The following is a 26091-nucleotide window of genomic DNA, read 5'->3' as shown; positions in this document are numbered from 1 at the left end:
TGGTCACAGTCAAGGAGTTTGCTCAATATTGGGGGTGCTCAAGTACCCACAGCACCCACAGATCTGGCTACTATGAACAGGGGGGATAGTATCCAAAACAATCCTGATAGATTTTTGTATTGGAAGAAGTAGCCCTGAGGACAGCCTGAAAGAATTAGGCACAGAATTTATAGAATGACTTAATACAGTAATTTGGTTTTCTCCTTATTCAGTTTCAATTTGTAAATGGAACTCCAGTTGTCCACCAGCCTAATGCATTCATTGATATTGCAGATGTTTTACTTTACTTTACCTGGAGCTTGTATTCCGCTCAACACTCACAATGGTTCAGAGTGGATTACAATATGAAAACCAGTGACAATAACTGGGAAGTAATACAATTATAAAAATAAAATAGCAGTGGTGAAGTACTCAGTTAACAGAACATAATTCAAAAGCTAAGACAGTAGATATCACAGTTTAACTTGACAATAGATATTTCTTAATTGAAATCATCAACTGAAGGAATCAAAACTGATTTATCATCTGCAGAAGAATTAAGGTAAATCTCTATATCTGGTAAACATATTCCAAAGCTACGAATGTAAACATTCAAAAGAATGGGAGAGAGAGAGAGGAAATCCCTGAGGTACTCCACGCAATAGCTTCAACTGAAAGGTAATTTATTTCTCATTTTAACCTTAAATGACCTTCAAAAATTTTTGGAACCATTTAAGAACCGTTCCAGAAATGCCAAGATCACTGTTTGGTTAGCAGAAGACCACTATCTACAGTATCAAAAGTTGTGGTTAAATCAAATTGAATAATTATTGCATTTATACCACAAGATAAAGATCTCTTATCATTAGTGACTAAACTAACTTTGAAAACCAATTTGAAAATGGTACAGACAATTATTGTCTACCGAGTAGGTTGTCAATTGAGTGACTACAGTGGTTTCTATCAACTTAGTCAACAAAGGTATACTGGCAATTGGTCTACTGCTACATGGCAAAGTCAATTTTGAACCTTCATTCTTAGGAAGGGGGGGGGGCAATATAATACTGCCTTACGATTCAGGAAAGCTTCCTAGTTCAGGTAATCTACCAATAAATGTAGTGCGCCACAAACACCAGCGGTGGAGGATTAACTAGTAGGAATGAGGAGCAGCTATCTAAGGAGCAGTGGGAGGCAGAAAAACCTACTTACGAAAATATTCACTTGTTTTGGACAGGGAGGCAGAAATTTATCCCATAATCTATCATAGTACTGTCTGGATGAATTAATAAATCATAACAGTCTACAGTGTTTTAAATCATTGCCTGATAGATGTGGAGGTTCATTTTCAAAGCCCATAGACTTACAAAGTTACAAAGGTTACTGTGGGGTTTCATTTTCAAGTGTTATAAAGCACCATTTGGATGGATTTCTTCTCAAAATGTCTACATTGGTATTTTCAAAACCTATTTTACAAACGTTTATCTATGCATTTTGTCTGCAGTGTGTCCAAATCATAAAGGGGCATGCTTGAGGTGTTGCAGAGGCGGGATTTGAGTGAGCTTAGGGCGTGCCTAACACTTGGACATTTTACAGCTATAATGGAACAAAACAAAAACGTTTTTATAACGTATAAGACACAAAAAATGACCACTGGAGGGAATCAGGGATGACCCCTTTACTCCCCCAATGGTCATCGACCCCTCTCCCATCCCCCAAAAATGTGAATAAAAATAGTACTCGCCAGTCTCTATGACAGCCTCAGATGTTATAGCCAGGTCCATTAGACCAGCACGCAGGTCCCTGGAGTAGAGTAGCAGTGGGTGCAGTACATTGTAGACAGGTGGATTCAGGTCCATAGCTCCCCCTACACTGTGAGCCCTCCAAAACTCACCCGAAACCCACTGTACCCACATATAGGCGCCGCCTTCACCCACAACGGCTATTGTACTACTACTACAAATCATTTCTACAGCGCTACCAGTCGCATTGTAGTGGTATAATCAGGGGTAGAGGGTTTTGGGTGAGTTTTGGAGGGCTCAGTAGGCAAGTTAAGGGAGCAACGGTGAGATCTGTACCTGGGAGCATTGATATGAAGTCCACAGCAGTGCCCCATTGTTCTCTGGCACTGGGGGGCCAATTTGCTAAAAATGCTGGCCCCTCCTACATCCCAATGGCTTGATTTTGTACGTTTTTCACTTGTATGTTTTTGGGTTGTTGTTTTTTTTCCAAAAATGGCTTGAAAATATGAACGCACAAAGCACAAAATCTTGTTACAATATTTTTGGGAAAAAAAAAAGATAAAACATTTTGCAGTTTCAAAAATGACCATCATATTTCCTATTCGGGATTTTGGACGTTTAGCACAAAAGATGCAAAGTCCAATTTAGACATCATATCGAAAATGCCCTTCCAGTAACTTGGTAAGTGTATGTGCTTTGAAAATGAGCACCTTAATCTAATAATAGGCTAAACCTTCAGGTGAGGAGTGCACAGTTAAACACATACATAATGAGGGCAATTTCCAAAAGTAATTTTCCTAGGAAAATTGGCTATTTGAAACCCACCTTCCCGCAGGTAAAAGTGTCCATTGATGATTTTTTTAGTTTGTGGGGCTGCCGGGATCTCTTGTTTTGCTTTTGACAGCAGCTGCTCTTAGCTGATCCCCCACCCCCACCTGCTATCCTAAGCGACCACCTAGTCTTCCCTAATGGTTGGACTAGCATTGATAGAAAAGATTATTTTTATATATGCTTGTATTTCCTGAGCCTATGCGGCCAGTGCCTCTCTCTCACTGTACAACTTGCAGCTCCAGGCACTGGCGGCCACCCACCACATGCAGGCTGAGCAACCCGGGCTCCCAACTACAAGGTCCGGCATGCCATCGGAGGATGCGCCGCGGCTGTGTTCTCGCGAGACTCGACGGCCTCAGTCTGAGGCTGAGCGGCGGCCGGGGCCTTTCCTGAAGTAAGGGACGGCGGCGGTGGTGGTGGATGAGGCTGCGGGATTCTCCTTGTATCATCTGCCCGAGTCCAGAGATGATAGCTGTTCTCGCAGAGTTTGGAGGGAACTGGGGTCCGTAAGGATACTCCTCGTCTTCCCTCCGATAGAGACTCTCCCTTTTTCACACCTCCTTTAAATATCTCCCTTCCCCCAACTCAGGAATTGGATAGGAAAGATCAGGAAGAAACTCCTCACCCTCTTCCCATCAGACTCCCTCTCCTTCACCCCCTCTCTCCCCATTTATTACCTTTCCTCCAACTCAGGGATTGTAGAGAAGAGACTTCCCCACCCTAGGGCCTGGGCAGAGAGCTCTCACCCCGTTCTTGACAGAGACTTACCCTCTTTCACCCACTGTTAAATACCTACTCTGCCCCCTCCCCTCTCCTTCCTCTCCATACAGCTGCGGTCGCGAAAATTAGGTTTGCTGTCTCCCCTGCTTCCTAACCCCCCCCCCCCCCAACACACACACACACGGCAGGGCTTGGGGTCTACTGGAAGACCCCACACCAGGCATTGAGTTGGGAGAGGAGGAGGGATTTCACCTCCTATCCCAGCCTCCCCAGGGCCCAGGGGAGGAACTGTTGGGTTTAGGGATTGACATGATCAGGCCCTTTCACAAGCAAGAACTGGAGACAGGTCCCCTCAGGCACTGATAGCTGGAGTGTTAAGGAGGTCAGGTCCTGGGAATAGGTTGGGAAGTGGGGGAAGACACAGCCTTGAGATTCAGAAACAAGAAGGGGGATCTCCTTCTCTAGGATCCAGAGGCCCAGGATTTGGGAATCAGAAGGAAGTGGACCTTGGGTAGCTGCCCTAATTAAAACTACAGTACAATATTTCTGGTAGGGGTACAGGGATCTGGTTGGTCACCAGCTGTCATTTCCAGGAATAAAATGCCAGCTAAAAGGAAGCATATGCCGCCGGCACTGAACATTGCTCCTACCATTGCTGAAGGGCCTTCTCCCACCAGTGATGGCTCCTCCGAGTAAGTATAAGCTTCTGTATGTGGGGTACAGAAGATTGGGTGGGAGCACAATCTTTAACTTTGACTACTGGGCAACTCATTGAAATGCTGTGGATAGAAAGATCTGTGCAATTGTATATTTTAATAATGCTGAATTAGTATTGCAGAACTGCAGATTTCACTCCTGCAAAAGTTTTGTAATGTGTGTGTATTTTCATATGAGAGTTTTTGAATTTCCTTGTTGAACTGTAAACCTTGGAGATCCCAACCATTCCGCCATGTTTCGCCTTTCTTTCATGTTCTGTAAAATCATCACTGCAATCATATAAAAACCTGGACTATTTAGAAAAAAAAGAGAGAGAGAATGATGGTAAGTGCAAATGGAAGATTTGATACATAGGTTGGTTTGTTTTACAGAACAATGTGACAGGGATTTGCATATGTATTTTCCACAGTTTCCGCAGTTTTGTGATTATACACGTTATATTGTATCATATTCTATGAGTTAGCTTATTGCCATCATCTACTATGCTACCTCCAAGAAGCACCACAAAAAAATATGTGTGACGAGAGCTGGGAGAGGGGATTGGGATAAGTGATAAGATTGTATAACAAGTTAAAACATTGAAATGGAAGGTATGTATTTGTGCCTGAAATTGTAGTTATATTGGTCCTTACACCAAGCCACCTACCAGGAATGGTGGAACTTATTGCTCCAAATCTACAAATACGAATCATACCTTGCAAAGAAATCTTCTTGCTTTGCTGCATATAGGGAGAAATGGCTACCACTTGTATCTTATTTTGGCACTGTACAGCGATAAGCACTAAATTAGATGTATTTTATGGCCTATGCATGCTTTCTACCTTGATTTGTAGAAGGAAATATTTTTTCAGTTAACGAATAGTTAAGCTCTGGAGCTCGTTGCCAGAAGATGTGGTAACAGTGGTTAGCATATCTGGGTTTGAAAAAGGTTTGGACAGGATTATGGAGGACGAAGTTCATAGTGTGCTATTGAGATATGACATGGGGAAGCCACTGCTTACCCTGGGATTAGTAGCATGGAATCTTGCTACTATTTGGATTGGCTACTGTTGGAAACAGGATACTGGGCTGGATGGACCATTGGTCTGACCCAATATTACTGTTCTTATGTAGTTTTTGACGCCCTTTAAATATAAAAGTTATCTAGACCACGGATTCTTTAAACCTGTGTAATTCAGCTTTTCAGGTTCTCCGCAAAGAAGATGCATGAGAGATTTGCATGTGTTAGCTTTGCAAATACTGGTCATCCATCTCATGCTTATTCGTCGTGGAGCTCTTGAAGCCCGCCTGACTTGTGAGGTCGCCAGGACAGTTTGTGAAGCCCTAATCTAGTGAGCCCCATGTGTGTTCATTAAGCTACCTCCCTGCAAGTCTCCTGAACTCCTGGTGACATTAGAAACATAACGGCAGATAAGGGCCAAAAGGCCCATCCAGTCTGCCCTTCCTCAGCAACCACTAACTCCTCCTTTTTCTTAAGGGATCCCACGTTCCTGTCCCCTGCTTTCTTAAATTCTGACACAGTCTTCGTCGCCACGATCTCCACCAGGAGGCCATTCCACACTTCCATCACCCTTTTTGTGAAAGAATATTTCCTTAGATTCCTCCTAAGTCCAGGCCCTCTCATTCCAGAATTTTCCTTCATTTGAAAAAGGCTCACTTCCTGTACATTAACGCTTCTGAGGTATTTAAACGTCTCTAGCCACATTCAGAACTGACAGTGTGTGTGTGATGTCACTTGGGACATAACTAGCATGGGCCAATTGGATCCACTGAGTGTGAGGTCATCTGTGATTTTAAGATGGCAGCTCCTAGGAGTTCAGTGATTGCAGGAACACACGTTTCAAAGCTGGGGGGGGGAGTTATCAGCAAACTAGTTAATTGATGGAGATATTACTGCTTGACCTGTGTACTTTTAAAATATTACTCAGTACAGAGGTTAAAGATATATTTACATTTGGGATTTTCTTTTTTTGTTTCTTAATAGCTTCACAGATATGTCACAGTATATTGAAGAATGTTATTGGGGACAGAGCGAGATAAAATGTAGGTCAAAGGTACAGTCTAAATAATGGGCACAACCATTCTTGTACCATGTAAATAAAACAGCCAGAGAACACTTCTGAATAGTTTTGGTGTTTTTGATTGTACATTTAAATTTTTGGACAGAGTTGAAAGCAGAATACTCCAGAATATCCTAGAAAATAAGATATATTTTTAGCAGAACTTATTTTTTTTAATATAACAGACCGCTGCTGTGTGGGTAGCTATTTTTTGTTGGGGCAGCCAGTGATTGCTTTTTGTTTTTTATTGAAAAGCACTGAGGGTTCTTTTCTTCCCCTGATGGATTAGTTCTCCAGGCCTGTATTTGTTTGCTGTGTCAGGGCTTGGCGGATCCTGCAGGGGTTGGAGGGAGTTCCTTTCTCATATATTGTCTTCATCAGTGGTGGCTCCAGCTACTCACCCTGAATTTTGTGGCAAAGAGTCCTCCTGGATAAAGCACAGAAGATGCAGTGCTTCCTTTCTGCTGGGATTTGCTGAGCTTTGACTTCTCTGCAGTGTATATAGCTGTATACAAGAGAGCATCCCCGAAGCTAGATCTCAAGCCCTCTTTTGCAAACAGTAAAAGTACACCCCAACAAAGAAGAATGTCACTTCAAAGGAGAGAGGCAGCAGCTCCAAATTTAACGATCAACAGGTATCAAGATGTATTGACATTGCAGAGAAGTCAAAGTTCAGCGACTCCCACCAGAAAGGGACTTCCGCATTTTCTGTGCTTTATCCGGGACTCACTGCCACAAAGTTTAGCCTGAGTAGCTGGAGCCACCACTGATGAAGATGATGTAGATGAAGGAGGAACTCCCTCCAACCCCTGCAGGATCCGCCAAGCCTCAGAGATGGTTTTTACTTGGTGAGACTTGCCTGCAAATGCAAAACACAAGACAAAGGGGAAGTTCCAACGATATGAAATCTTTTCCTTTTGTAAAATCTCCCACACCGGTTTAAAATCCTTCCGCTTAAGAAAGTAAGCGTAGAAAGATCTTGGAATGCTTGGATTGAAGCATCCTGATAATGTCAAGCACCCGTTTGACAAGCTTGCTGATAAATGCTCTCCTTCACAGCATAGTAGGCAAACTGCACCACAATGTCCCTAGGGCGATTTGGAGGGGGAGGGGTTTGACCCAGTACATGATGTGCACGATCAAGCTCCACAGGGGCTGCATCTGTGTCTCTGTTAGGAAACTGAATGCAAAGCAGCTGCACAATGGCAAGAACATCCTCCACTCCTGTCACCTGAAGCACTCTTTGGAATCTCAGATCCCCCCCCTCCATTCTCCAAATCATCAAGTTTAAGCAACATATCTTCATATTGCATACAAAGATATCCAGTCTGAGTGCGCAGTGTTTCTAGGGCCTCCGTGTGCTCATCATCATGTGTCTCCCAGTCTCGCACCCAAATCTCTAAGGTCCCCCGATCACAGTCTCAATTTTCTCCTAAATTTCATCCTACATTCTTCTTGGTGTATTTCCATGAAATAGTGCTTAAAACCTCAAGACGCTGTGAGAGGACAGCCTTAATTCAGGCTGTAGTAAATGGTAGCTGGTGAAGCATACTTACCCTGTCCTCTTTCTTTTTATTTTCCTCTTTCTACAGGGCAAATCTTGTGGACCTCCAGAAGAAGCTGGAGGAGCTGGAACTGGATGAACAGCAGAAGAAACGCCTGGAAGCTTTCCTCACTCAGAAAGCCAAGGTCGGGGAACTGAAGGATGACGACTTTGACAGGATCTGTGAGCTAGGAGCGGGGAATGGAGGAGTGGTTACCAAAGTTCGACACAGGCCTTCAGGACTGATAATGGCACGGAAAGTAAGAGAATGACATTGAAAGCATTAACCTCTTATACCTTTACCAGGATGTTGTGGAGAGTGCTTTCAGGGTGATGGCAACACACCTCCTCCCCTTCTTTTCGCTACATGTCATTGAATTTAGGGATGGTGTACTGGGAAGCTATTATGTTCTTTTTACATAAGCTTTATTAACAAAGAGTTATTTGTATCTTCCTGTCCTGTGGCTCAATTTCCTTTTCTTGCTTCTACTGCATTGAGCCCTCCCCCACCCCAATATCCAAAAGATCCTGCATCATGTTAACGGTTGCCATGACCCTTAATTTCTTAAGGCCCAATATTCAGCCAGTGGCGATCAGCATATTACTGACCGCTGCCAGCGTTAAACCCGGAAATCCAATGCTGGGCCGTGTCTGGGCACCAGCATTGCATTTCCGAGTTTGAGTTACCATATAAAAATAGGACTGACTTTTATGTGGTCCTATTTATGCAGTTAACCTGGCCAGTTTACTGAATATCAGCACTTAACAGGCCAAGTGCCAATTCCACCCCCCACCCCCCAAAATAGCCGTTTTTCAATTTGGCATTAACCATTGATGTGCCGCTGAAAATTAGCAGTTAGCCCTGCGCAAGCAATTTAACCAGCTAGGAGCCATTACTGGCCAGAATCACTTGAATATAGGGAATTGTTGGTTAGGAGTGGTGGGGTAATTCACAGCCTCAGATCTGCATGTGCTAAAGGAGTGACATGGCTGCTGTTATACAGTCTCCTGTTAATCAGACCTGGCTGGTCTATACCTTGTAACGGGGTTGAAAAAGCGTGTGTTATTTCAGCCAGTGTCTTCAGGTATTTTGAGGGTTACCTGTTCAGCATTTTTCTGCTGGGAATATGAGAAGGGTGTAGGAGATATCTGCATTGGTTTTGACTTCCAGCTGAAATTGTTCTACTGGCTTAGAGTCCTCTAGCATAGTAGGAAAAACATTGAGGTTTAATTTCCTAACACCTTTTCTCCTATGCACAGGATTTGAAGTATAAGTTTTTCTAAAAGAAGTTAACTCACTATTAACTTTGTAGGGCGTACTGTCAGCTTAACAATGTGAAAAATGGTAGTGCCCTGCCTCCTGGCAACATTCTTCTTACTGACTCTGGCATCTAATTCCCCTCTTGTTTTTTTTTTTAGCTCATTCACCTAGAGATCAAACCAGCTATCCGTAACCAGATCATCCGGGAGCTACAAGTGCTACATGAGTGTAACTCCCCGTACATCGTAGGCTTCTATGGTGCATTCTACAGTGACGGCGAGATCTCCATCTGCATGGAGCACATGGTGAGTCTCATAAGAGAGGCTGAAAAGCCACAGTCTTGAGTCCCGCTTGTAATCTAGGAATTTCTATGTGACTGACATTTTTCTGGTTGCATTATATTCCAGATCTGAGTGTGTGTAGTTTCTGCACTTACATACAAAACAGTTTTAGTTGTCTTGGCACTTAAAGTAGTGAGACACTGTGACCAGTTTCCAGGCTCTGTGAGGCTTGTTGTTTGTTTTTGTTTTTAATTTGAAATATCTCTGTTTCCTTGTCATCAATACCAGACTAGTCCATCCACCAGCGGAAGGAGACAGAGAAAATAGTTCAAGTACTTTGCCCCTTAAGAGTATAATGCTTTGATATTAGCTTTGAAGTAAGTATACATAGGAAATCAAATAAGTTAGCATTTAACATTAAAAAAGGAGACTATGATAAAATGAGAAGAACGATGAAAAAAAAACTTAGAGGAGCGGCTGCGAGTGTCAAAAATTTATATCAGGTGTGGATGCTGTTCAAAAACACCATCCTGTAAGCCCAGGCCAAATATATTCTGCGTATTAAAAAAGGAGGATGGAAGACCAAACAACAGCTGGCATGGTTAAAAAGTGAGATGAAGGAAGCTATTAGAGCTAAAAGAAAATCCTTCAGAAAATGGAAGAGGGAACCGACTAAAAATAATAAGAAACAGTATAAGGAATGTCAAGTCAAATGCAAAGCACTGATAAGGAAGGCTAAGAGGGACTTCAAAAAAAAGATTGCGTTGGAGGCAAAAACACATAGTAAAAACTTTTTAAGGTATATTAAAAGCAGGAAGCCAACAAAAGAATCAGTTGGACTGCTACAGCACCCAGGGGTAAAAGGGGCGATCAGGGAAGACAAAGCCATAGTGTAGAGATTAATTGAATTCTTTGCTTCAGTCTTCACCGAGGAAGATTTGGGAGAGATACCGGTGCCAGAAATGGAATTCGAAGCTGACAAGTCGGAGAAACTGAATGAATTCTTTATAAACCTGGAGGTTGTAATGGGGCAGTTCTACAAATTAAAGAGTAGCAAATCTCCTGGACCGGATGGTATTCATCCCAGAGTACTGATAGAACTGAAAAATGAACTTGCGTAGCTATTGTTAGTAATATGTAATTTATCCTTAAAATTGAGCGTGGTACCGGAAGATTGGAGGGTGGCCAATGTAACGCCGATTTTTAAAAAAAGATTCCAGAGGAGATCCGGGAAATTATAGACTGGTGAGTCTGATGTTGGTGCCGGGCAAAATGGTAGAGACTATTATAAAGAACAAAATTACAGAGAATATTCAAAAGCATAGATTAATGAGACAAAGCCAACATGGATTTATTGAGGGAAATCTTGCCTCACCAATCTACTACATTTCTTTGAAGGGGTGAACAAACATGTGGATAAAGGTGAGCCGGTTGATATTGTGTATCTAGATTTTCAGAAGGCATTTGACAAAGTACCTCATGAAAGACTCCAGAGGAAATTGGAGAGTCATGGGATAGGAGGTACTGTCCTATTGTGGATTAAAAACTGGTTAAAAGATAGAAAACAGAGAGTAGGGTTAAATGGTCAGTATTCTCAATGGAGAAGGGTAGTTAGTGGGGTTCCTCAGGGGTCTGTGCTGGGACCGCTGCTTTTTAACATATTTATAAATGACCTAGAGATGAGAGTAACTAGTGAGGTAATTTAAATTTGCTGATGACACAAAATTATTCAAAGTGGTTAAATCGCGGGAGGATTGTGAAAAATTACAAGAGGACCTTACGAGACTGGGAGACTGGGCGTCTAAATGGCAGATGACGTTTAATGTGAGGAAGTGCAAAGTGATGCATGTGGGGAAAGAGGAACCCGAATTATAGCTATGTAATTCAAGGTTCCACATTAGGAGTCACCAACCAAGAAAGGGATCTAGATGTCATCGTCGATGATACGTTGAAACCTTCTGCTCAGTGTGCTGCTGCGGCTAAGAAAGCAAATAGAATGTTAGGTATTATTAGGAAAGGAATGGAAAACAAAAATAACGTTATAATGCTTTTGTATCGCTCCATGGTGCGACTGCAGCTCGAATATTGTGTTTAACTCTTGTTGCCGCACCTCAAAAAAGATATAGTGGAATTAGAAAATGTGCAGAGAAGGGCGATGAAAATGATAAAGGGGAATGGGACGACTTCCCTATGAAGAAAGGCTAAAGCGGCTAGGGCTCTTCAGCTTGGAGAAAAGGCAACTGAGGGGAGATATGATAGAGGTCTATAAAATAATGAATGGAGTTGAATGGGTAGACGTGAAGCGTCTGTTTACGCTTTCCAAAAATACTAGGACTAGGGGGCATGCGATGAACCTACAAAGTAGTAAATTTAAAATGAATCTGAGAGAATTTTTCTTCACTCAACATGTAGTTAAACTCTGGAATTCGTTGCCAGAGAATATGGTAAAGGCGGTTAGCTTAGCGGGGTTTTAAAAAGGTTTAGCTGGTTTCCTAAAGGAAAAGTCCATAGACCATTATTAAATTGGACTGGGGGAAATCCACTATTTCTGGGATAAATATAAAATGTTTTGTACATTTTTGGGATCTTGCCAGGTATTTGTGACCTGGATTGGCCACTGTTGGAAACAGGATGCTGGGCTTGATGGACCTTTGATCTGTCCCAGTATGGCAATACTTACGTACTTATGCAGCCTGGAATGCTCAGTATTCTTTGTCTCTTAGCAGATGGTAGACGGATTGTGCATTTCTCTCTTGTGTTTCGCTGGTAGCTCCTGCCCTGGCTTGTCCAGGTGGCAGTTGAGCAGGGGGTTTATGGCTGATCTCCTTCTGCGACTGTTGACTGGATTATGTCCGGTGATCCCGGTTCCCTTTTCCCTCAACTGGGGTGATAGCCGGTGGTGCCGACTTCCTCTCCTCTCCCCCGCGCCACTTCAACCCTGGATGATGTCCATTCCTACACTTGGGGTGCAGGATTGTTTGGTGACCAGCTAACAGCAAGTATTATTCTAGTTTTGTTTTCAGATCTGACTCTAGTGCCTTGTTTCGTCTCTCTGGGTGAGGTCTTCTTTCCTTGCTGACTGTTGACTTTTCTTGAGCAGCGGTCCTGGGTCTGTTGCTGCCTGGCGTACCTTGTTCTGTCTCTGGGCGATGAGTCTGCTCAGTCTCCTTTGCTTGAGCCCTGTTTGAGCTGTTGAGGTTGAGTCTGCGCTTCCGCTTCATGTCGCATGGAGTGCCTTCTCTAGGGCCGGCATAGCTCTTTCACTAGGATCGCCTATGACCGGCACCTACCTCGCCCTAGGCGACTTTGCCAGGGCGGCGTTCCTAAGTGCGGGGCGCTCTTCTTGCTCCTGTTCCTTTAGAGGTGTTCTCTTCTGGTGGGAGGCAATGGTGCATTTCTGTCATTGGGGGGGCATGGCCCTCCCTATTTTGGAACACTTCTTTGTCCTTTTGGATGGGCGTGGTCCTGCCTTCATCTTTGGGGTGACTGAGTTCGGCGGTGCACAATTCAGGGGTGACTCCATCCCTCCCACGTTGGGGGGAGGGAGGTCCATCCATATTGTGAGTATTCGGGACATGTTGGCCGCTGGGTTCCAGTGTAGCTTCCTTTCTTTAGGATTTCATGTCTGTGTTGAAGCTTTCAGTTGCCTTCCCTTCGGCGGGCAGAATTCCCCCCCCCCCCCCCCCCATCTGTGTTAGGGGCTCCTTCCTGGGGCCCGTTGGTAACCGTGCTTCTCATCGTTTCCTGTAGGAGGATCGGACCTTCCTCAGTTCTGTTTCATGGCTTCCTCTGTGGCCCAGCAGAGGTTTGACGCTGTACCAGTTTTCAGAAGTCTGTCTTCTTCTTGGGGTGTTTTTCCACGGTCTGAACTGCTGGGTGTCTTTGACTGGCAGTTTCCTTCTTAGGGATGTTTGACTTCTTGCTGATCTTGGTCTTCCTCTCTTTGAGAGCATTGTCATATTCATGGCTCTCCCGCCTAATCCTGTGACAGCTTTGCTACATCCCATTGGTCTGGACTGGTCTGGTATTGATGACAAGGAAGGAAAAATTATGTTCTTACCTGATAATTTTCTTTCCTTTAATCATACCAGACCAGTTAGACACCCACCCTTTTTCTCGGTTTTGTTGAAGTGCCTTCATGGTTCCTTGCTGTAGAGCTAGCCTCCTTCACCTATGTGATTAGATTCCTTTCGGCTCCTGAACACGGAGTTTTTCGTGTGGGCCGGATTTGCCTGTACACTTGCTGTCACCTTGCTATGCCAGCTCTATAGGGCTCTCCATTGTGCTTCACTGGCGAACTGCTTCTCCTGGTTTGGGAGGTATCGGCACGCCTACTGGGAAGTCTATGTTGTCCCTCACCTTGCTTCTCGTGGGGTAGTATGCATGACCCTTGATCACACTGGAGCCTGGCAGATTTGCCGCCTGGGCGCTATTGGCTTTCCAGTAGGTTTATTGCCTGTTTCATGTTGAGAGCACCATTCTTTGCTATTTGAAATACTGAGCACCATTGCTTGGCTATTTGAAATACTGAGCATTCCTGGCTGCACAATACCTTTAAGGGGCAAAGTACTTGAAACTATTTTCTCTGTCTCCTTCCGCTGGTAAATGGACATAATCCATTGGTCTGGACTGGTCTGGTATGATTAAAGGAAAGAAAATTATCAGGTAAGAACATAATTTTTCTTTATTTATTGTTCCATCTCCTTGTTTCTAAATCTCATTTGTGCTAAACATTGAAAGAGAGAAACCTCTGTGACTGAATCCTTCAGTGCTATCTGGAGTGAGCATAGGTTCATCTGTCCATAGCCATCAATTTCTCCCCTGTACCAGCACTCTGCTTCTGTTCTCCTTGGTACTGTTCATCCCTATCCTGCCCTCAACTGCACTGATAACTCCACTCCTTGTATCCTTCAGTGATTCAGCACTCAGGGGAACATTTATTTACACACGCGTAATCTCCCTCAGCCAGCTATGTTTCTAGCTGATTCTCACACATATTCCTGTACCAGGGGTTTTGGGCTTTCTTGAATCTCTTCACGGTCCATATTTGCTGCTTTTTATTGTGAGTAGGTGAGTCACCTTTGGGTGGGTTCACATATTTTGCTTTTTAATGCTGAAACTTTCAGTAGTGGGATTAGTCTTGTCTATGTGTGCATGATCTGCTAAACTGTGGTTTGCACAGTTAATACTAGATAAGAACCACTAAACAGCAAAACCACCTGCTTGTTTCCCTGAGCATACCAACTTTTAAAGACTGCTTTTACTTATTGATTGTATGCTCAAAGTTGCAAGCAGGGTTAACTGTGTTCATAAAGGATTTCAAGCCGAGATGGAAATAACCAAAAGGTGAGACAGATATGAATACATACTTTGTATATTTACAAGTTTTGCCAAGATTTTAGGGCATTCCAGATGTAGACTACTTGTGTTTTTTGGCAGAGTAACTTGGTGTTCTTAAGTCTTAAAGCTACTGTTAGATGTGCTGGTTTCATGGAAAGCAGAAGTGGAGGTTTGGGCCAGGGTTAAGAGGAAATACAGAGTGTAAGCTCCTCCCTTGACCAGCAGCTGAGTGTGAAGTTTGGGCCAATGTGGCTAGATCCTTCCTGGGATGATTTTCCTGTACCTTCTGTACATGTGAGAGTTTCTCTAAATCCATGTGATGAGCCAGCCCTGTTGTGCTTGGGGAAACTGTATAGTTGAGATCTCTGGACATTATTTTCCAGAATCCTGACCCACCTTCTTCCCCTTCCTGTTGCTGGACTGAATGATAAGAAAAGCCCCTTAAATCCAGTTTTATTTGTGACTGAACGCAGGCCAAAATGAGGGCTAGCATCCACTTTCCTATTACCTCAGAGACTATATTGAAAGTATTTGAATGGGTTTTCCTTCATAGTACAGAATTGAGAACAGTTGTACTTTCAGATTCACGCTATCTGAAGAGACATGGTAGAGAGACTTCCGTGGGCAGGATGTAGATCGAGGTCAGATAGTGCTATTGCCAAATAATAGGAGGGGGACTCACAGTGGAGAAATCCTTTTGGCCAGAAGCACAAACACATATCAAGATGGGTAGGAGTCAAGGAATGACACTTCTTGAGCAAGTGTTGGTTGCCTCCATTTGGTCTGAGTTATTTCACTGGCCCAAGAGTTAATGGATGAAAAAAGATTTTTGCCTTCTTTTCCTTCTGTCCTCTGAGCACGAATGAAACCTGGAATCACAGCCCTAGAGCTCTATCCCAGTGGCTTCCACAAAACAGGTGGATGACAAGAGAGACGAGTCTTCTCCGTGCTCTGTGTATGTGTCTGTCTGTGCAAAGTTGGTGAAGAAAGCACTTTCTTCTGCAGATCAAATAACGTAACTCTAAACTATGAGCTCTAATCAGAGCTCTAATCCCATTAATTGGTCCATAGGCATGATATTAGCAAAGGACTCCAGAAGAGCAGTACTGTGCTTACTGGATTCAGTTCTTGATTCTGTCCATGTAGGATGGAGGATCTCTGGACCAAGTGCTGAAAGAAGCTCGAAGGATCCCTGAAGAGATTCTGGGGAAAGTCAGCATTGCTGTAAGTATTCCAATAGTATTTATTTTCTTTAAACTAGTTTTCGTTGAAGAAGACCTGTCAGTTGAAATGCAGGATAATATTTTACAAGACACAAGCAGTTCCATGTTGCTCTGACTGTACGTCCTTAAATGTGAACTTCTGATATTTTCTGCATTAGAGAAGACTATAGGCTTTGTGGTTAAGAGGTGCTTTCCATTTTCACAGCAATTTAATGCAAGTCAAATGCATTTTACATTCCCTTTCTTAATGTGGCAGAAAGTCCATTTGTTATGCAACAATTCAAGTTCTTTCAGCTATGTTGAGAGGAAGTGTTTCTGGTGATGTTCTGAAGGTGTTTTAGGTTGAGTGAAGGAAGCACATGTGTAGATGGTTGCAGTGTCTCATGCGTAGTTTTGTACCCATTGCACACTTCCAAGGTAAAACTCCTCCCTTTGAAAGATGAGGCAATGGTAGCAAGTAAAAAAAATATGAGAGTGCTTTGGATCATGGTGGTCAGGATTGAACATCACCTGCTCAGAATCTGTACAGGGCTCTCATAAAGATTGATACTCGGCTCTGCCATCCTCTCTCATTTGCTGTTGCTTTTTTCTGCAGGTTTTGCGAGGCTTGGCATATTTAAGGGAGAAGCACCAGATTATGCACAGAGGTAATTCAAACACCTTTTCATGCGCACTAGTGATCTAGGGATCCCACAGTTCCCCTCCACCCCCTGCGTCATTGATTATTTTTTTGTCTTCTGCAGATGTGAAACCTTCCAACATCCTGGTGAACTCCCGAGGGGAGATCAAACTCTGTGACTTTGGAGTCAGTGGACAGCTCATAGACTCTATGGCCAACTCTTTTGTGGGCACCCGTTCCTACATGTCTGTAAGTCACTTGGCTTTAGCTTACCTCTTGGCCTACACTGGGCCTAGATGTTCATGCTTATTGATGGTGGTTTGGTGACCCATTGTGTTCCCACACATCCAGTTTGCTGATCTGTCATGGGCTTAGTACAGTGTATGATGAGAGCAGCTTCCCTTTATCTGTGTTTCATATTAAAGAAAATGTTTCTTCTTGTAGAGATTGACACATACCGACATTCATATCACTTATGTCAACTTGAACTCTTAAGCCCAACCTTTGCCCTCAGATTTTCAGCTAGTCTAAAACATGCTTTGAAAAACTGTTAAAGCTTTTAGTATTCTCCAAGTTTGGCTTAAGAGTACTTTTATTGCCCTGCTGCGTACCTTAACATCTGGGCAGTACTTTTTAGGCTACAATGATTAAGATAGCCTATGTCAGAGCTGTCCATTGCTTCTTCTGGGAGCATCATGTTTTTCCTACTGCAGCAGGGTTGTGCAATTCGACTTGCCCTCTTTCCCACTGGGGGGCAGGAACATGCTGAATGAGTATACTTGGCTACTGGGTGTGAATCTTGAAGTCCAGACAGGGAAGGCACTTTTGAGTGTGGTGATGGGATGCCACCTCACTGCTGTTGCAGTAAAAGTCTAGAATAGAGTGCATCATCATACAGGATCAGCAAAACAGCAGAAAAGTTAACCACAATGGAAAGTCAAGCTTTGGCTAATTCTATCATGGAAAAGCACCACACTTGCAGCATCCTCATCTGAAAGATTTTTCCTGTGCATGTGATACGCTTTGATTTAGATTTAGTTACAAAATTCTTATAAATTGTTCTTAAATCAGTAAATGAACAGAATAAGCTCTGACGTTGGCTTAACAATGACTTGATTTTTGGGTGACACACAAAAATGTTTCCTATTGCTCAAAAAATAAGTAGTAACAGTCTATCTCCCCCACCTCGCCCTGTCTGAGGGTAACATTTTGACTGAAATTTGCTTGTGTTCATTCTTTCAGCCGGAGCGGTTACAAGGTACACATTACTCTGTTCAGTCCGATATCTGGAGCATGGGCTTGTCTCTGGTGGAGCTGTCAATTGGCAGGTATCCCATACCCCCACCAGATGCCAAGGAGCTAGAAGTGATATTTGGCCGCCCTATAGCAGACGGGGCAGAGGGAGAACCTCAAAGTATCTCTCCGCGGCCGAGACCCCCAGGACGCCCTGTCAGTGGTAAGAGTCTTTTGTGCTACTCCGACAGTCATCCTGCTGGGCAGGATGACTGTCAGCTCAGACTTTGCAAACCCAATGTCTTTGAGGGATAACATAATTAAGATCTTGTGACAGCAAACACCATATTGTCCCCTTTTCCTTGAGGGTAATCTATGTGGGGTCCAAATGGGGAACAGCCAGACAGTGTGAATTCTGGAAAATTGTAGCTTCTGTAGACAGGGGGTGGGGGAAGTCTTAATTAGAAAGTCTCTCATCCGATGGGCTCCTTCCCAGAGACACTTACAGCTTCCTTGCTGTTTTTGCTTTTCAGGTCACGGCTTAGACAGCCGACCAGCCATGGCCATTTTTGAGCTCCTGGACTACATTGTCAATGAGGTTTGTACATCACTTCTATTCCCTTTCAACCCTGCTGCATCTTGCAGATGTTTTCACTATATGACCTTCCAGGTGGTCAAGATCCAAAGTATTGATGAAAGGAATTGGCTAATAACTAGCAATGTTCTGATTAATGCTCATCTGAAAGTAGACTCCTCTGTGCTCTCTTGTCATACTTAGCTTTGAGTGGCTGCTGCCTTGTTTCAGGGCTCTGTGGTGTGATTAAAAGGTCTGAAGACCTCTGTGCCTTCTTTGGATGATGGTGGTATTCAGAGCATGGCAAGAATTAATCTTTTACAAATGTTCAGGGAGCCTTTTTAAGAACGGAGCTGTACATTTTGTGATTGCTGGTTTCTGATGACTGCTCACCTTCTTTTCTGTAGCCTCCTCCAAAACTACCAAGTGGTGTTTTCACGCAGGACTTCCAGGAGTTTGTACATAAATGGTAAGGATTTTACTCGGTAGCAAAAGTGAAAGGATCACTAAGCAGCCATCGCTTCTTGAAATGCATACAGCCTCGCACTTTTCTAGACTGGTGTTTTGCCCCTCTGATATTTTTGCTGAGGCAGCACCCAGTACAATTTCAGTACTGCAGTATTCCCATAGCTCTACCAGCGTACCTCAATGCTCACGCACTGCACACCCAGTTATTCCCGTATTGAGACCTACACACAGCTTGGAGCCTTCAGCTATAATCTGCAGGATCTCCAGTCCACATTAACTTTGGTCTGTAACATCACCTGCTGCTCTAGCACTGAAGTTTTCTCTTCATTTGTGGCACCTGCTAATGGCCTTATAAGTATATTAAATGAGCATAAGCTGATGATCCAAAGTAAAACTTTTTTTTTAAGCTTGTAAAACTTTATTCTAATTGTTCAATCGTAAGATTCCATAAAGCACACAGAGGTACAGAAATGTTTAAATAATGGGTGCAAAGGCATTTCTCTAGCATGAGCGAACGTGGCTTGTTAAGTACTTGATTTCATGATGGTATAAAGGAATGCAGTGGGCCCTTAGAACTGCAGTAGATCCAATCCGTCACTTAACAGTTCTTTGTGTTTTAAGAAACACAGATGTGCTGAGCATTTATCACTTCCCTTCTTTTCAGCTTAATTAAAAATCCAGCAGAAAGGGCAGATCTGAAGATGCTAATGGTAAGGTTCTGATTATTTTCCAGCACTGCTGTGTATAAATTGCGGAGGGGAGGGGGTAAAGTTTGCCTGAACTCTTTCAATCACTTCAGGAGCATGACTCCTAATTAAGAAAGAATCAGTAACATCAACTGGTGTAAGTTATAGAAAGTTTGAAATTTTAGAGTTCGCCAGTGAACAAGAATATGGGCATTTAAAGGGTTAAGAGATGTGGTCCCAGGTACAGTTGTTGCATGTGTCATATGTTTGCCACCTTACTGTAGCTTCATTTGAGAAATCCCTCTTCTAACTTCCCTCTCCCCCCCCCCCCCCCCCAAGCTGCTGGGTTGAGAGTCCCCTAGCACAGTAGCAGGTAGCAACAGAAAAAGACAAATTAGTCCCTCCATTCTGACCAGCTACTCCTTTACACTGTAAGGAAAAATCCCAGCCGCAGCAGACCTACCTATAAGATACTACTTCCTGTTTAACTCAGTGGCTTTCTACTATCATGGGAAATGAGCATTTATACAAGATCCCCTTCTTAATCCAACCCTACCCCAGTCCCTGGGTCTCACACCATGCTCATCAACAGGCATTTCCCAGCACATCTAGCTTCACCAGTCCCCATGAACTTATTGGACAGTTCCTAGCCACCACCAACCTGCAGGCATCAACTCAGTGGGTTTCAGGGAAATTGTAGCTTCCATAGCATCCCAAAGATCAATCCAGAGATGAGTGGGTTATGTCCCCCTACCAGCAGGTGGAGATAGAAAGAACTTCAGAGGTTTACTATATGTGGACATGCGCAGCCATCTTAACCTCAGTATTCTCTCTATCTCAGCAGATGGATGGACATCTCCCATGCAGCTCTGGTGCATTGTTTGCTCCTAACCTGTTCCAGCAGGTTTAGTTGAGCCGGGGGCTTGGCATGGCTTTGCCGGTCAGTTGGGGTACACCTGATGGAGCCAGGTCCCTTCCCCGCTCCCTCATTTCCTACCTTTGTGGGCTTCTTGTATCAGCTCAGCATCCCATGGATTGTCATATTGCCAAGTTATGCTTCCTTTGATTACCAGTTGGCCCATCCAGTCTACTTTAATTCTGTCTCGTGTGGCAAGCCATAGACCTGACCAATCTCTGGCTTTTTCCCTCATCTCCCTGCCTTCAGAGATCTGTTATGTTGTGCCAGTTCCATACATCCAACTGCTGTTTGTTAGTAAATCTGTTCCCTTGTGTTGCTGTGCATGTCAGTGTTGGGTATGGTATAGTGTGGGACAGTATAGCAGCTTTGGTGTGTGGTGGAAGAAGTGATGATGTCCTCTTGCCTTCTAGAATCACCCCTTCATCAAGCGCTCAGAGGTGGAAGAGGTAGATTTTGCAGGCTGGCTGTGTAAAACCCTGGGCTTAAACCAACCCAGCACCCCAACTCGCACTGCTGTATAAAATGCAAGCCAAGCTGTCTCGTGTCCATCGTCCATCTGTCTTTAGGAAGCCAGAAGAGCCTCTTGCTCCTTCCCTCCCCCTCGCCTTGGTCCTCTATCCAATCTGCAGTGAGAGTGTTAGAAGAGGGGAGGGGGAGAGGTGAAGAGAGAGAGAGACAAATGCACAGACTGTCTTGCTTTTAATTTGTTCTTTTACATATGGCTCAGTCTTACTGAGGTCTCCAGTACTCTGGGAAATGTGACGCTGCTGCTGCTTGTTCGCTCTTGTCCTTTTGAAGCAGTCACAAGGTGGAAATCTGGTAAAGGTCATAGCTTTGTACTATGTTCTATCTCCTCTCCATTTTATTTTTCTTTTCGTCTCTTTGGTGGTGCAATATGGGATCATGGACAGGGAGGAACTGGTGGTACAATGGAGACAGAAAATTAACCGTATCTTAGTTATATTTAAAAAATCTCTAGAGGGAAGTGGAAAGGGGGAATGCCATTGTACAGGAGAAATTGATTATTGTCCATCTTCAGGTTGGAAGGTGAGCTGGATAATTGAGAGGTCTTGTTCTCTTCTGTTGCCTGATAGGCCATGATGGTCCTGACCCAGGAATCCTATAAGGATTATATGACCATGATTTTGGAAGGCAGTAATGCCTAGTATGCCTGCGTGGATCCTTCATTAAATAGAGGGGATAAAGTAGTGTTTGGCTCTGGAGACTGTATTCTGGCTTCTGGGAAAATATAAAGGAGCAGAAGGGTGACAGCCATATGGGGTCATCTTAGTCCATGATGCACCATTCTATAGAAAGGCAGGAGAAGCCAAACTGCTTTCCTGTTGAGGAAGAAACAATGCAAACACAGAATTGAAGCAACAGTGGGGCAGCTTGCTTTCCTTGAGTTTTGTTTTCTATTGAGTGGATGATTTTTAATTGTATGAAAGAGCACTCTGATTGTTTGCAGCATACCCAGTGTTGCCTATGTCCCCTACAGCCTCAGGGTATAGGAGGATCCATACCTCAAGTGTTGCCACCTGATGCACTTGAGCTGTGGTAGGCTAACACAGGCCTGGTTTTCTTAAACTTCTTTCCACTGTATTCGGGCAGTGCAGCAGGAGGTGGGGATTAAGCCCAACCCAGGAGATTGGAAGTGGGGGCAGAAAAATAAAGTATTTGTCAACCACTTTCACACTGTGTTACATGTGAAAATAGAATAAATCTTTTGACTGTAGAACTGCCTGTTTTCTGGGAAACCCATATCCAGTGAACTTCCTGTACTGCACATTTGGTGGGAACCTGCTTCTCAATAAGTGCTGACAAGCAATGGGACTGACATTATGTCTGTACCAGCCACAGAATGTGAAACATAGAAAGAGGGTTCCTGGAGAACACAAACTTATGCATTATTTAACATTTATATTTTGTTGCCAAACCAACAAAGCAGTGATTTGATATTTATTTACTCTCTGATTACAATGAACTTTATTTACTGAGAATAAGTTTTTCACCAAGAGAAAGGGGCATCAATAATAATGATTTTTTTTTTAGAAAGTAACCTTCTCTGTGGCTTTGCGAATTTTTTTTTTTTTTTTAAAATCTCCAATCGGTGGAGAGGTCCATATTACAAACCTTGAGCCCCCCTACCCCTAAGAAAAGAGATGGGGCTTCTATGACATCTGAACAGCTTAAGTCTGGCTATAATGTGGACAAATCTGAACGTAACACAAGTCTTGCAGCATGTCTCCTTTCACCTGGTGGACTATGTTAAAGACAGTCCAACATGTTCCCAACAAGAGGCTGCACAGTTTGTAGGAATCGAGTATCCCTTATTCTGCTTCAGCACACTCTTCTTGCTGCACGTCTGCCTGGAAAGGGTACAGAGACAAAAGCCTTCCACAGTTTGAGCCTTTGAATCCTTTCTCACCTCCCACTCTGCCCAGTCTTCTCTTCTGGACCCACCAACACACAGAACATGCAAGCCAGTCATTGCTGTGGAATTTTCCCATATGAAAGCCCTGGTTGAAGGTTGCAGGTTGTTTGAGGTGGCAACAAATTGGCTTCTGGCCCTCACTGGGACAGTATCTGGTCATGGCTGTGCACAGCACAAGGAATGTGTTTTGTATTGGGAGTTAAAAGTTCAGCATTTCTCATGTGCTTATCTGCACATGAGAAATAGACCCTCTGCTGATCCTCTAATGTGATTATAAATGTTGTTGTTTTGGTTTTTTTTTAAATAAAGATGTCCAGACTGATAGGACCTTATGATAAAATGCAAGAAAGTCCTTAGCTCTTCTCACCACCACCTTCCCAATCCATGGTTGCTTTTCAGAAGGCGGTCTTGTCTGAAATGCAACATTTCCTTTTTAACAGCAGTTAATGAATTTATTGGTGTTTATGTTCATAAAATGAAAGAGTGGTTTGTGAGTTCAAGCTCTATTTTTTTAAGTTTTAAATAAGTTAATTTGTGCTGAACTTCAACTGTTCTCTGATTATTAGTACTGGGTATGTGGGGAAGACTGTCAAGAGAGCAGACTGGCCACTCAAAAGAATTTAAAAAATTTATTTAAAAAAATGTTGGCACCTTTTCCCCGGGATTAAATTGAAGTTTCCATTACGTAGCTGTCCAGTATTCCAGAACCTGTGGGATAGTTGTGTCCATCAACCAGCAGGTAGAGATAGAGAACTGAAAACAGCTGAGATGTATCTCTCTTGGCATCCAGTCCAGCTTCTCAGTATTTTCTGTCTCCAGTAGGTGGATGGACACATTTTTAAGTCTCTTATTCTGAGCAATTTGCTACTGGTCAGGTTGGTCAGCTGGCCCCCAGTTGAGCTTTGCAGGAGGTGGCTTGAGTCTGCAGAGTCATATCTGGAAGTCTTCAGATCCCTGTCTATGGTTCCCCCTCAAATTTACTTCTCTCTCTTCACCTCTCCCCTGTTTCCTGTTTTCCAGCACAACAACCTTAAAAAAAAAAAATGAAGAAGGAAAGAGGTTTGCTGGAGAGCATGGAAAAGAGTGTCGGTCCTGTCCTTATCTGTGGTAAGACTTGTGGAGACTGTGAGCTTGGAGGGGGGGAGCAGCCAGCAGTGGTAAGTCCGACTAAAGTCGACTCGGAACCACTTAGAGGGCTGCAAGTTCTACTTGGTGCAGGGGAGGGATTCTGACTCACTTGCTTGGGACATGTTGTGCTGAGCTCGGGACAGTTGGGGTGAATAGCAACTCAGTGGAGGCAATTAAGCGGTGTTCCCGCTGTGGGACCCGCCAGTTGGTGTCAGGGAGTTGCAGTGCATGCGAATTGGGAATCCCACTGGACATGGAGGAAACGGGTGTCAACAGCACATGTTTGGATTCAGCACACAATCTGAATATGCCAAGGTTTTCGGGCTCTCCTGCAGGGCTGGTCCACAGTTTGATATAGGAGAGCGTAAGAACGGGTGCCATTTTGTCAGGGCTGACTAGCAATGAGGAGCAGCCTTTGGCTGATCGTGCACAGAGCTGTCATTTTAAAGCCTAGATAATTCAGCTGCATCACGGGATCTTTTTCTCCAGAGCTTATATTGCTGTTACACCAGGCCTATTTACTGAAGGAGGGACATTCAGAGTTGTTGCAGGGTGCTTCAGTTTCTTGCTCCGCTGCTCCCTCTGGTTCCTAAGAGATCTCGTTTAGACCTCCAGGAGTGGAAAGATGAGCTTATCTCTGCTTCGGCTTCAGTCTAGTCAGAGGGGCCATCATTGAAGGAGCCGTAAGAGGAGGGAAGGCTCCCACCTGAGGAGAGGGATGATCCAAAAGTACTGAGGTTGTTTCATAAAGAGGAGCTCAGTGTTTTGTTTTGTTTTGTTTTTTTGTCTGAGGCACTAGCGGTGCTTTCCTTTGAGGCCCTTCTGCTTTGGCATCAGGAGTTCCATCTTTGTTAGTCATGAGGGGCTTAGAGGTCCTTCTAAGTCTTTCTTGATGCATCCAGACTTTCAGGACCTGGATACAGCAGAATGGGTCTCACCAGACGCAGGGCTGAAAGTGGGAAGAGCCACGGCTCACCTCTACCCATTAGTTCCATAGGAGAAAGATAAGGTGCAGTTTCCCAGGGTGGTTACAGCGGTGACTAATGCCACTGGAATGGGGCATTGTCCTAAAAGACTTACAAAATAGGAAGCTAGAAGGCTTGTTGAAACAAAACTTTGACGTGGCCTCTTGGAGCCTTCAAGTGACAGTGTGCAGCGCATTCGTGGCAAGAGCATGCCTGAAGTGATTATCAGCAACACAAGACGGGCGCCATAATGCCCATCTGGAAGCAGGGTTGACCTACTTGGCGGATGTTATTTATGACGTGTTACAGCTCGCAGCATGCCTTTGGCTGTTAACGGCATGTTGCAACTCTGGTTGTGGCATTGGGCAGCAACTACAGCATCAGTCACATCTAGTTAAACTGTCCTTTCCAGGGCAAGTGGCAGTTTGGAGAAGATCTCAGTAACTTGGTGAAAGAACTGGGGGAAACTAAGCCACAGTGGTTGCTGGAGGATAAGCCAAAATCCTCTGGTCGTCCGTCTTCAGGGGGCTTTCAATCTCAATTTCGAGACAGCAGACAGTACTGACCTGGTTGTCAGCAATGTGGTCAGAAGTCCCATTTTCAGGCATGCCAGTCTTCCTTTTCTGCAGACAGGAAGTCTTCCTCTTAGCTAGAGCGTCCAATGCCTCAATAGTTTGGCAATGATTCAAGGCTTGTTCACTCTTCTCTTTCTTTGGTTGGAGGATGTCTTCAGGAGTTTTGGGAGGAGTGGGCCAAAATCACTTCAGACCAGTGGGTTCTAGATATTCTTACAGAATGTTACAAGTTGGAGTTCTCCCACCCGGTTGTTCCTCTCTTCTTGCAGTCTCCTTGTCGAAAGGGAACCAAGGCGGTCGAGGTTCAGGCCACTGTAGATTCCTTGTTGGTGCTGCAAGTCATTGTACCAGTTCCTTAGGCCAAATATGGACAAGGTAGATACTCAGTTTCTAAAGAAGGAAGGCACCTTTCTTCCGTTCTTAGATCTCAAAGGTCTAAACCGCTGCCTCAAGAGTGTCTTGCTTTTGCACAGACATACTAAGAGCAGTCATAGCTCAGTTCAAGTGGGAGAATTTCTCATTGCCCTCAATGACAAGAAGGCATACTTCTATATACCTATATGGCCGCTGCATCAGTGGTGTCTACGTTATGTGGTGGTGTGCCATCACTTCCAGTTCAGGGTTTTGCCCTTAGGTCTCAACACAGCTCCAAGAACGTTTACCAAGGTTATGGTGATGGTGGTGATGCCCTTCCTTCGGTGCCAGGGAATCAGAGCTCACCCATATCTCGATGACTGGTTCATTCATGCACCATCCTATTTGGACAGCGTGGCGGTGACGGACAAAGTTGTCCATC

At 44.0% G+C, this 26091-nt stretch overlaps 1 protein-coding gene across 2 annotated transcripts; it reads left to right on the top strand.

Annotated features, from left to right (window-relative positions):
• Positions 1–2925: 2925 nt before the first annotated feature.
• On the top strand, positions 2926–25538 carry MAP2K2 (mitogen-activated protein kinase kinase 2). 2 transcript variants are annotated; one of them, XM_030219390.1, is made up of 12 exons: positions 2926–3830; positions 3863–3961; positions 7639–7849; positions 9009–9155; positions 15618–15695; positions 16290–16341; positions 16438–16562; positions 17556–17769; positions 18080–18144; positions 18528–18589; positions 19253–19298; positions 20604–25538. In XM_030219390.1, exons 2-12 carry the CDS (start codon positions 3870–3872, stop codon positions 20712–20714), a joined length of 1203 nt encoding a protein of 400 aa, XP_030075250.1. In that variant the 5' UTR covers positions 2926–3830; positions 3863–3869; the 3' UTR covers positions 20715–25538. The 2 variants fall into 2 exon arrangements, with proteins under 2 accessions (XP_030075250.1, XP_030075249.1); XM_030219389.1 differs by having other exon boundaries at positions 2926–3961.
• The last annotated feature ends 553 nt before the right edge of the window (positions 25539–26091 follow it).

This window comes from Microcaecilia unicolor, chromosome 11, assembly GCF_901765095.1.
Source record: "Microcaecilia unicolor chromosome 11, aMicUni1.1, whole genome shotgun sequence".
Lineage (NCBI taxonomy): Eukaryota > Metazoa > Chordata > Amphibia > Gymnophiona > Siphonopidae > Microcaecilia > Microcaecilia unicolor.
Note: the sequence above shows the minus strand (reverse complement) of the source record. Positions and strands in the feature narration are given on the sequence as shown.

Coding starts and splice junctions, on each gene's coding strand:
- MAP2K2 (XM_030219390.1), top strand. CDS start 3,870: ATGCCAGCTAAAAGGAAGCATATGCCGCCGGCACTGAACATTGCTCCT. Junction 16,342..16,437: donor GCACCAGATTATGCACAGAG/GTAATTCAAACA, acceptor TGTCTTCTGCAG/ATGTGAAACCTTCCAACATC. Junction 19,299..20,603: donor CAGATCTGAAGATGCTAATG/GTAAGGTTCTGA, acceptor CTTGCCTTCTAG/AATCACCCCTTCATCAAGCG.